Genomic DNA, 12,469 nt, shown 5'->3' on the forward strand with positions numbered 1-12,469 from the left:
GCTATGAATGGTAGGTTATTTCTGGCCAATGTTTAGAAGCCATCAGTCTGATTACTTGGCTTCTAACATGACTGTGGCTCTGTGTTCACCTGCAGCAGTGTTCCATCTGTAACCACTTGGCAACACAAACACTGGAGTCTCATCTGTCTGCCACAGTTGGGGTGCTTGTAATGCTGCTTCCCATGCCTCTGTTGACTATTACCAACAAATGTCACAAAAGAACAGCACTGCACTGTTGAAAATGGCATTCATGTAGGGTGAAGCAACTTTGCAGATGTTTCTGACTATATGAGTGCCAGATACTAATATTGTGACCTAATTTTTTAAGGAAAGTTTTTGCATTCACTAGTGCTGTTTTGCTACTGTCAAACTTGCCCAAATAACATAATGTCCAAAATCCACCAACAGCAAGATTCTCAAACACTGGTCTAAAAAGCTGGTCATTATTCAGTCACAGAAGGTCCCAACTTTTACTAATGCTGATAACTGAGAAACAATCCAAGTAACAGGACAAACACAATCACCTCAATTCATAGGCAGCCTGTTGCACCCGATCCCTAATCTTGTTCACCCTGAAGACTGACCTCTCCCTTCTATTCTGGACTTTTTGTCTACAAACTGATTTACACTGAAACTTGTCTGGACCTACTCATCCTCATGGATGACATGGACCTGTACCACAGGCACCACATTGCAGTCAGCACACAAGGGCTCATCACTGAAGACCTGGTCCATCCACGGTTTTTTATTCATCCATTTTTCAGAAGGAACTGATTGAAGGGGAAGTCAGGAGAACACACACCAGTTCTCATTGAGGGATCAGCAGTAGAAAGGGTGAGCAGCTTCAAGTTCCTGGGTGTCAACATCTCAGAGGATCTATCTTGGGCCCAACACACTGATGTAATAACGAAGAAGGCACGCAAGCGGCTCTACTTCATTAGGAGTTTGAAGAGATTTGGTACATCATCAAAGACTCTTGCAAATTTCTACAGACGTATGGTGGAGAGCATTCTGACTGGTTGCCTCACCGCATGGTATGGAGCCTCCAATGCGCAGGATCAAAAGAGGCTGCACAGGGTTGTATACTCAGCCAGCTCCATCACGGGCACAACCCTCCCCACCATCAAGGACACCTTGAAGAGGGAGTGCCTCAAGAAGGCAGCATCTATCATTAAGGACCCGCACCATGCCCTCTTCACATTACTACAATCTGAACGCTCAAAGCGGCAGCGCAGGTTCACTCTGTGGTTAAGAAGGCATATGGTGTATTGTCCTTCATCAATCGGGGAATTGAATTTAGGAGCCGAGAGGTATTGTTGCAGTTATATAGGTCCCTGGTCAGACCCCACTTGGAGTATTGTGCTCAGTTCTGGTTGCCTCAATACAGAAAAGATGTGGAAGCCATAGAGAGGGTGCAGAGGAGATTTACAAGGATGCTGCCTGGAATGCAGAGCATGCCTTATGAAAGCAGACTGAGGGAACTCGGCCTTTTCTCCTTGGAGAGACGGAGGATGAGGGGGGCCCTGATAGAGGTGTATAAGATGATGAGAGGTATTGATCGGGTAGATAGTCAGAGGCTTTTCCCCAGGGCTGAACTGGTGGCCACAAGAGGACATAGGTTTAAGGTGCTGGGGAGTAGATATAGAGGAGGTGTCAGGGGTAAGTTTTTTACTCAGAGAGTGGTGAGTGCGTGGAATGGGCTGCTGGAAATGGTGGTGGAGGCGGATATGATAGGGTCTTTCAAGAGACTGTTAGATAGGTACATGGAGCTGAATAAAATAGAGGGCTATGGGTAAGCCTAGTAATTTCTAGGGTAGGGACATGTTCGGCACAGCTTTGTGAGCCGAAGGGCCTGAATTGTGCTGTAGTTTTTCTATGTTCTATGAAGACCCACACTCAACATTTCAGGAACAGCTTCTTCCCCTCCATCATCAGATTTCTGAATGGTCCATGAACCCATGAACACAACTCATTATTCCTCTTTTGCACTACTTATTTATTTTTGTAACTTATAGTAAATTTTTATGACTTTATGTCTTGCACTGTACTACTGCCACAAAACAACAGATTTCACAACATATGTCAGTGATAATAAACCTGATTCTGATTACTGGCAAGCCCAGCATTTGTTGCCTATCCGTATTTCTCTCGAGAGGTGGTGGTGAGCCACCTTCTTGAACCCTATAATTCTTTTGGTGAAAGTACTCCCAACAATGTAATTGGGGAGGAAATTCCAATGATTTAGATTCAATGATGTTGAAGGAATGTGGCTGCAAATGCTTCAACCTGGTCTTTAGCACTCACATGCTGGTCCCCATTATCATTGAAGATAGGGATGTACTTGGGTCTCCTTCTCCCATTAGCTGTTTAATTGCCCAACACCATTCATGGTTTGATGTAGCAGGACTACAGAGTTTTGATTTGACCTGTTGGTTATGATATTACTTAGCTGCGACCACTGCATGCTGTTTTTGCTGTTTACCACAAATGTAGTCCTGTGCAGTAGTTTCACCTCATTTTTAAATACACCTGGTGGTATTCCCAGTATGTCCTTCTTTGCTGCTCATTGAACCAGGATTGACTGCAACAGCAGAGGAGGAGATGTGCTGGGTGATGAGGTTACAGGTTAGGGTGATGTACATTTCTGCCGCTGATAACGGTCCACAGTTCTTCACTAATACCCAACATTAAGCTGGCAGATCTATTCTGAGTCTATCCTATTTTACGTGACTGCAGTGTGGAGCACATCCAAAGTGTAAAGACAGGCAGGACCATCTTCGCAAGGACTGAGTGGTCCTTCTGGTAATGTTGTTATAGACAGATGCATCTGCTACAGATAGATTGGCGAGGATGCGGTTAGGTAAGTTTACCCTTTTCTCAGTTCACTCACTATCTGCCACAGACCTTGTCTGGCAGCTCTGTCCTTCAGGACTCGGACAGAGGTGGTGTTACCGAGCCACTCTTAGTGATTGAAATGGAAATCCCCCATTAAAAGTTCATCCTGTACCCTTACCCAGACCTCTCAGAGGATCAATGTCTACAATAGGCTGCGCTTCCACCAGGTAGTCATCAGCTGATAAAACTTCAAATACATGCTCTGTCACATGCTTGCTCTGCTCTCATAGCTGAAGTCCCAGTTTCCAGACTCAGGATTGTTCCAGGCTGCAGCCACTTGCCTTTGCCACATCTTATAGTTCACTACTTATTGTTGCACCTGCTCCCCCTTCAGCCCACAACAGCCGGCAGACTGGGGACAGGCATTCACCGCCACAGAAGGTTTTCCAAAAGACTATGTCAATTAATAGGAAGGGGCTATATTCCCTCAATATTGAGTTGGTGGCAGACCATCAGAGGACTTTGCTACTGACCAGTTCTAGCTAGCACCTCTCACAACTCATTCATTCACCTCTCTCCACAGATCCTGAGTATGTCCAGCATTTTCTGCTTTTATTTCAGATTTCCAATATCTACAGTTGTTTGCTTTTCACCAATTCACCTTTCGCTAGTCAGAACTGCCTCTAATACTTCAGAACCACTGCCCAAAAGGATGAGCTTTCGGGGGAGGGGAGGGGGAGAGAAGGGTTATCTTCCTGCTCAAATGGTTGCTCACTTTGTTCAGAGCTTCAAACTCACAGCTGAGCAGCACTGTAATTCTTACTCATCAGGCAGTCCTTCAGGGTCAGAGGTGACACCTCCATTCTGGTTCTACGGACACTGAGGTGACTGATAAGGCTGAAGTGCAAACTGTGGACTCTGTCACAGGTGGGGCAGGATGTGGATGATCGGACAGGCGGTTGGGTAGTTTGCAAAGTGGTGTGATCCTTCCACCATTTACACTGGGCTTCTAAGTGCTCCAAAACATGGACTTCTTCTCCACTTCGAGCAGTCATGGGCCAGGAATTCATAGGAGTTAGTGGGTACGTTGCCTCTTTTTCCAGAGAAGTTTGGAGGATATCCACCTGATCATCTCTTCTTGTGACAGCATGGAACAGAGCATTTTGGCTGTTGATGTGAGGCTTGCGAACAATGTAACCTGTCCATTAAACCCAGCAAACTGGATAGATAATTGGCTTGATGGCAGGAAGCAGAGGGTGATGGTGGAAGGTTGTTTTTTGGACTGGAGGCCTGTGACTAGAGATGTGCCTCGGGGGTTAGTGCTGGGCCCATTGTTGTTGTTGTATAAATGATTCAGATGAGAATGTACAAGGCACGGTTAGTAAGTTTGCAGATGACACTAAAATAGGTGGTGTTGTAGACAGTGAAGAAGGTTATCAAGAATTACCGGGGAATCTCGATCAGCTGGGTAAGTGGGCTGAGGAATGGCAAATGGCATTCAGTCCAGATAAGTGCGAGGTGTTGCATTTTGTGTACTCAAACCAGTGTAGGACTTTCACGGTGAACGGTAGGCCCCTAGGGAGTGTTGTAGAACAGAAGGGCCTAGGAGTACAAGTACATGGTTCCCTGAAAGTGGCATCACAGGTAGACAGGGTGGTGAAGAAAGTGCCTTGCATGATGGCCTTCATCAGTCAGGGCACTGAATATAGGAGTTGGGACATTATCTTGCAGTTGTACATAACATTGGTGAGGCTGCATTTGGAGTGTGAACAGTTTTGGTTACCCTGTTATAGGAAAGATGTCATTAATCTGGAAAGAGTGCAAGGAAGATTAAATGAGAATGTTGCCAGAACTCAAGGACCTGAGTTATAGGGAGAGGTTGGCCAGGGTAGGACTTTATTCATTAGAACATAGGAGACTTATAGAGGTGTATAAAATCATGAGGGGCATAGAAAGGGTGAATGCACTGTCTTTTTCCCAGGGAAGGGAAATCAAAAACTAGAGGGCATAGGTTTAAGATGAGGGGGGAGAGATTTAAAAAAGACCTGAGGGGAAACTTCTACACACAGAAGATGGTGTGTATATGGAATGAGCTGCCAAAGGAAGTGATTGTGGCAGGTATAGTTACAACATTTAAAAGGTACTTGGACAGTTACATGGATAGGAAAGGTTTAGAGGGATATGGGCCCAATGTAGGCAAATGGGACTAGCTTAGGTGAGCACTGTGGTCAGCATGGACGAGTTGGGCAAAAGGACCTGTTTCCATGCTGTATTACTCTATGACCCTACGACTCTAACTGAATGTAATTAGGGCTACAGTGCTGGAAGCATTGGTTTGGGAGAGAACACTCACATTGGGTTGCTCATCCTGCTAATACATTTGCTGCATTTGTGCAGACCTATATGGTGGTAGCTCTCCCAATGTTTTGAGATGTCTTCTGTATGTAGTTCATGTCTTGGAAGCATACAGGAAGGCAGGAATCACTGCCCTTCGGTAGACCATGAGTTTTCTGCCAGGTTTGAAGCCTTAGTCTTCAAACAAGCTTTTCCACAAACGGCCCAAAACTGTGCCGGCACACTGAAGGCAAAAGTGAACTTCACCATCGATGTCTACCTTCACTGAACACTCTCAAGACAAAAGTTCTCTACCAACCTGATGCCACTGCACCGTATTGGTTTATTGTTGTCACATCTACCGAGATATAGTGATGAGCTTTTGTTTGCATGCCCTCCATACAGATCATTCCATACATATGTACATCGAGGTAGTAAAGAGAAAAACAGAATGCAGAATATAGTGTTACAGTTACAGAGAAAGTGCAGTGCAGGTAGACAATTAGTGCGAGGGCCACAGCGAGATAGATTGGGAGATTAAGAGTTCAAATTTCATCTTTTAGCATAGGAGAGCTAAATCTTTCATAGGAAGCAGAATCTTTATTGTCAAAAGGCAGCAAGACATTACTGAATTGTGAACGCAGCCCAGTCCATCACGCAAACCAACTTCCCCTCCATGGACTCCGTCTACATTTCTCACTGCCTTGGGAAAGCAGCCAACATAATCAAAGACTCCTCCCACCCCAGTCATTCTCTCTTCTCCCCCCTTCCATCGGGCAGAAGATACAACAGCTTGAGAATACGTACCACCAGGCTCAAGGTCAGCTTCTATCCCACTGTTATCAAACTCTTGAATGGACCTTTCCTATGCTAAAAAATGAACCTTATTGTGGCCCTCACACTATTTGTCTACCTGCACTGCACTTTCTGTAATGTAACACTATATCCTGCATTCTGTTTTCCTTTTTACTACCTCAATGTACGTATGTATGGAATGATCTGTATGGAGGGCATGCAAACAAAAGCTCGTCACTGTATCTCGGTAGATGTGACAACAATAAACCAATACGGTGCAGTGGCAGCAGGTTGGTAGAGAACTTTTGTCTTGAGGGTGTTGAGTGCAAGGCCCATCCTCTCGTAGGTTTCAGTGAACGAGCTAATGATGGCTTGGAGCTCCAATGCTGAGCATGCTCTACACAAGCATCAGCTGTGTACTGCAGTTCCACTACTGAGGTAGGGGTGACCTTGGTTCTGGAGTGCAGACACCTTAGATTGAACAGTTCCCTGTCAGTCTTATAGATTAGCCCCACTGATGAGATGCAGCATGTTGCGGCGATGAAGCAGTCTTGCCTGAAACCAGTCTGCACTGAGAGTGCTTCTGTCGTGGATCCATTGGTTAGGATCACAGCTTGCATGCTAATATGAAGCAAAAGGCTGTTTTGTAGAACACCTGCGCTCTGTCCGTAACCATGATCTGCATCTCCACATTGCCAGTCACTTCAACTCCCCCTCCCACTCCATCACTGATATGTCAGTCCTCAGCCTCCTCCACTGCCAGAAGTCCAAGCACAAACTGGAGGAAGAGCACCTCATTTTCCGTCTTGGAACCTTGCAGCCTAATGGCATGAACATTGAACTCTCCCACTTTAAGTAACCCAACTTCTACCCCCACCCCCTCACCATGCCTCTCCTTTTCTTCCCTTTCCTAGCCTATCTCTCTTTTTTACTCCTTGCCTATTTTATTTTCTCCTCCCCTCCCCCCAATGGGGCACCTGCCTCCATACCTTTGACCCATCTCCTGGTGGATCTGCTCTCCCCTCCTCCCCGATACCACCTATCACTATCTCTTACCTGCATCTACCAATCACCACCTTGTGCCCATCCCACCTTCCCCCTTTTGTCCACCTATCACATCTCTGTTTTTCCATCCTATATATTGGGCTTCCATTTTCCTATCTTCAGTCCTGAAGAAGGGTCCTGACCCAAAACATTGACGGTTTTTCTCCACGGATGCTGCCTGACCTGCTGAGTTCCTCCGGCATTTAGTTGTTTTTTTCATCTAGATTCCAGCATCTGCAGTCCTTTGTTTCTCTGAAGTAAATGTAAGATGGAGATGAATTTCTGCAGTCAGACAAATTTTGATGGGTACTCCACAGTATATTGATTGATGGGATCAAAGGCTTTAGTGAAGTTGAGAAAGTGGCTGGGGCAGCTCCCTGCATTTCTGAATCCACACTGTGATTCCAAGAGCAACTCTTCAGCTACTTGGAATAGGCATTTGGGGAGGATCCCGGTGAAGAGTATTCCTGTGGCAGACAGCAGGGATGCCCTCTGTCGCTACCACAGTCAGACTTACCTGCTTTCTTGAAGACGGTCATGATTACAGCATCTCTGTGGTCTCCTGGTATTCCCTCCTGTTCCCAGATGTGTATAATGAGCATGTGGAATTTTGATTGAACTTCCTCACCGCTGAGTTTTAGAACTTCCGTGAGGATACCATCTACTGGTGAGACCTTGTCATTTTTAGTTGGTATATGGCCTTTTTTGACTTCTTGTTGATCAGGACTGGGGGTGACACACAAGACTGCAGATGCTGACATCTGGAGCAACACACAAGATGCTGGAGGAACTCAGCGGATCATGGAGCATCTGTGGAGGGAAATGAACTGTCGAGGCTTTGGGTTGAGACCCTTCATCTGGACTGAAAGGTAGAGGGGGACTGTAAAAAGGTGGAGGGAAGGGGTGGGAAGAGCTAGCAGGCAATGTGGATCTAGATGAGGGGTGATAGACAGATGGAGGAGGGGAGAATGGGAATAGTGACAGAGGCTGGGAGGTTAGGGGTGGAGGTGACAAAGGGCTGCAGATGATGGAATCTGATAGGAGAGGAAGGTGAAGCATGGAACCAAGTGAGGGAGGTGGGGAGGGCAGATGGGAACAGTGGGGGGAGAGGAATTAGATAGGTTACTGTGGGTAGGAGATGTGGACTTAGGAAATGGACAGAGTCATGGCTGAGGAGGTCTTCAGAGCATTGGGTGCTCACTGCCTCTCCAGCCTTGAAAAGTTCACCATCGTTCTCAGCTCTCAAGTGGGGTGGAGCCTTGGCTGTTTAGGCCGTAGATGGTTTTCCTGTCACATGTCTTGACTGTCAGCAAGTTTCTCAGCCTCCTGTTCTCTTCAGACCCACCATCTGTTCTTTAAGTCAGCCTTCAGCTGACCGGGGGTCTGCCACTTTTCCTGTGAGGTTTGGCGGAGTTTCCAATCCTGGAACACCTTGGATTTGCAGTTAATTAGCTCTGGATATCCTGGTTATTCTTATATAACCACTACTGGTCCTTGGTAGAGGAGACTCCCTTTGCAGGTGCCATTTATGGGGGATTTCAGACCAGTCCATATACTGTGGGCACTCTGTGATTCCCCTTGACTGAGAGTACATGGGTTGCTGTGAAGACCTGACAGGACTGGACAGACCACATGGAGGAAGGATATTCCCAATGGCTGGGTAGTCCAGAACCAGAGTCACAATCTAAGGATACAGGGTAGGCCATTTAGGACTGAGTTGAGAATATTTTTCCACTGAGAGGGAGGTGAACGTGTGAAGTTCTCTACCACAGAAGAGGTAAAATCAAATCAAACAGTTGAGGCCAAATCAAGCACATCTGATAGGGAATTATGTATAGTATTGAAGGCTAAAGTGGTCAAGGGATGTGGAAAGAAGGCAAGAACACGTGACTAGATCATGAATGATCATCCAAGATCACGTTGAATGATGGAGCAGGCTGGAAGGGCCAAATAGTGCCTTCTGCTCCTATTTTCTGTTTCCACGCTGACAGTGTGGGTCATATCGAGACCTTCCTGGCAGCTTCCTGCCTCTGTCCCTGCAGGTAGCCCTGGAGGATCTCCATGCCGCACTTAGAGGACATCCTTCCTGTGGAGTATATGATCCATCAGCCTCTCAGCACCCTTTTCATTAAACCTGCCAGCCTTTCAGAACCCTGGAACAGCTATGTTGAAAGATACGGTGCTCTTCAGTAGTTGGAAGTGTGTTGGTGGTGTTTGGGTCAGCTGACACGAGCATTTAAGTGAAGACAGTGGCAAGGAATTTAACCAATGTTTTCCTATAACAACAGCTTTTGTAAATAGTGCTGTGGCATATCACAATCTTTTTGGAGGATTTTATGTCAGCCTTAGGGGGAGTCACATCAATGGAGAATCAGCACATACAAAGTTGGCTGTCTTTCTTATTTCTCGGGGTTTGTACCCTGCTGATGCCACCAGCATTTATTGGCTATCCTCAGAATGCATCAGGCAGTGATGATGGACCATCTCCTGTTGATGTAGGAGCAGAATCGGATGTTGGCCAGGCCAGGTAAAGGGTGACAGGTTTCCTTTACAGAAGCGCACTGACTGGAATTTCTGGCAGTCTGGTAGGTGTTTAACTTTGATACCTCAAAGCTTTGGTTCTGATCATCCAAACCTTTTGTACAAGCATTTCAGTTTGATTTAGTGAAAAAAAAATTGCAACACTACTCCAATGGTAATAAAAATTATTTTAAAAATAAAAATTACATTCCCTTGTAGGTTCATCAGGAAACTGGCAACATTCTTTTAGATAGGGAGGACCACATGAGTGAGTTCTCCGTGCAAGGTCAAGATAACCAGTAACACGAGCGTGGCAAAAACTGACTCTAAAATCAGAAAATGCAATGTCAGAATAAATTGTCACTCAATCACAGCCTTGAATTTCGCACAAAATCACTCCCAGTTCATTCTACACAGGATAACTGCCACCTGAGCCCGGTCTCTAAGGAAAGATGTGTTGGCCCTGGCGAGGGTCCAGAGGAGGTTCGAAGGAAAGGCTTAATGTATGAGGAACATTTGGTGTCTCTGGGCCTGTACTCGGAGTTCAGAAGGATGGTGGGGGTTGGGAGGGGGGGGGGCTGGTGGTGGTGGGATCTCCTACCGGTTATTGAAAGGCCTGGATAGAGTGGATGTGGAGAGGATGTTTCCATTAGTAGGAGAGTCTAGGATCTGAGTGCACAGCCTCATAATAAAAGGGACATCCTTTAATACTGAGACGAGGAGGAATTTCTTCAGCCAGAGGATGGTAAATCTGTGGAATTCGTTGTCACAGAGGGCTGTGGAGGCCAAGTCATTGGGTGGATTTAAGGCAGAGATTAATAGGTTCTTGATTGCTAACGGGGTTAAGGGTTATGGGGAGAAAGAAGGAGAATGAAAGAAAAATCAACCACAATTGAATGGCGGAGCAGACTTGATGGGCCAAATGGTCTAGTTCTGCTGCTATATCTTATGGTCTTTAGGTAGTGGCACCTGATCCTATCAACACCATAAAGAAAAGACTATTCAAACCATCCTGCCCACAAACAAATGGAATTTCAATCGGACTTCGTTACAGAACAAGAAATACATCGTGAAATTATGATTCCTGTCAACTCCTTACCTGACTTGTGAAGGAGAATCAATAAGAAAACATTCAGCATTTTTGTGCTCTATCTGAACCATGCAGAGTAAGCACAATAACCTGATATGGATCCACCTCTTCCCAACAATACCAATAGCCCAAGAAACCGCTTGCCCTATGACCACCATAAACATAACAAACAGCGGCTCTCCTTTATTATGCTCTACAAGGGAATTATCACATTAGAATAATACCCAGTGATACAGGAAAAATTACCTGGTTCCACAGAGGTCAAGGTTTGATGCTCCTTTACCATGTTCACGTTTGGCAAAACCTCTACTTTAATTTCTTCTTTCTGAAAATGGAGCATTTAGAAGTTTTAAAAATAATTTCCCCTCACTTGTTCTGTCAGAATTCTTCTTGATGTTGAACTCCTCCATTAAATCTCCTTGGCCTGAAGGTGATCAACCCCAGTCCACCACTTTCTACCATCAGCCAGAGAGAATCACTGGTACCATTCATGTAAATTGTTTCCCCATTCTCTCTGGCATCCTTCCGAGCTCCTGAATTGGCCTCTACATACCACCTGAACGGATGTGGTGGGCCAAAGGGTCTGTTTCTGTGCTGTGTGAGTCTATGACCTACTATGAGGTCTGCTCAGTAGCTGGCAGCAACAGCCAGACTGTTCTTGCAACAGACATAACCACTGGGCACTGCTGGCACCTGCTGCTGGAGAAACTGTCCCCACTGCCAGTGAACGGTTGGTCAGCACAGATTTAGAATAATTGACAGCACACGTGGACACTCATTGTGAGAGGGAACAAAGGGCAGTGTGACTTCTAAGAATCAGGTACTTTACTCCAAAGGAAGCTTATGTGCAATTACCTGAAGAATAACTGCACATATCCACACGGCAGAAACATAACCTTATTTGTTCTGTTCTGCAATACAAGCTTGAGCAAGTTACTGTTTCCTGCTGTAAGATCCTGAGAAAATCCTATACATGCTTCCAAACTGTATATTTCCAGAAAGTGGAGAATGCAAGGCAAGGTGGATTTTGTTATTAGTTCACCCTGTATGTGGATATGGTTGGAAAGGGTTGTATTTATTGCCTGTCCATAGTTTCTCTCCAAAAGTAGTTGTGTGCCTTCAACTTGAACTGCTCATGGATTCTATCCTGACCCAAACCAGTCCACGTGTCATAGAGTTACATAGCAGGGAAACAGGCTCTTCGGCTCAACTCAACCATGCTGACCAAGGTGTCTATTCAAACTAGTTTCATTTGCCCACGTTTGACCCATATCCCTCTCAACCTTTCCTATCTGTGTACCTGTCCAAATGTCCTTTAAATATTGTAAATGCACCCACCTATGCAGCTTCCTCTGGCAGTTCGTCCCATATACCCACCACCCTCTGTGTGAAAAAGTTTCCCCTCATGTCCCCTTTAAATCTTTCCCCCTCACAAGTGTATGCCCTCCAGTTTTAGACTCCCTACCCTGAGAAAAAGACTGCAAGAGAAAAAGACTATCTACACCCCTTATGATTTTATATACCTCTTTAAGGTCACCACTCAGCCTCCTACGCTCCAGTGAAAAAGTCCCAGTCTATCCAGCCTCTCCTTATACCTCAAGCCCTCCAGTCCCAGTAAAATCCCCTTAGATCTTTTCTTCACCTTTACCAGCTTAATGACATTCTTCCTATAGTTGGACGATCAGAACTGTACACAATACTCCAAGTTTGGTCTCAGCAATGACTTGTACAATTGCAACATGGCATCCCACTTCCCATACTCAATGCCCTGACCGATGAAGGCAAGTGTGCCACACACCTTCTTCACCACCCTGTCTACCTGTGTCGCCACTTTCAGGGAACTATGTACCT

The 12,469-nt window shown here is 45.7% G+C and overlaps 1 protein-coding gene across 4 annotated transcripts in view; it reads right to left on the bottom strand.

The window, feature by feature from the left end:
* Window positions 1-12,469, bottom strand: part of LOC127569989 (MAP7 domain-containing protein 2-like) — a 96,389-nt gene that overhangs the window by 14,432 nt on the left and 69,488 nt on the right. For all 4 annotated transcript variants that reach the window (XM_052015131.1, XM_052015130.1, XM_052015129.1 and 1 more), the window contains one exon: window positions 10,865-10,943. In XM_052015131.1, the coding sequence (XP_051871091.1) occupies window positions 10,865-10,943 (79 nt within the window). The remainder of the gene's footprint in view (window positions 1-10,864; window positions 10,944-12,469) is intronic.

The sequence above is a fragment of the Pristis pectinata genome, chromosome 4 (assembly GCF_009764475.1).
Source record: "Pristis pectinata isolate sPriPec2 chromosome 4, sPriPec2.1.pri, whole genome shotgun sequence".
NCBI lineage: Eukaryota > Metazoa > Chordata > Chondrichthyes > Rhinopristiformes > Pristidae > Pristis > Pristis pectinata.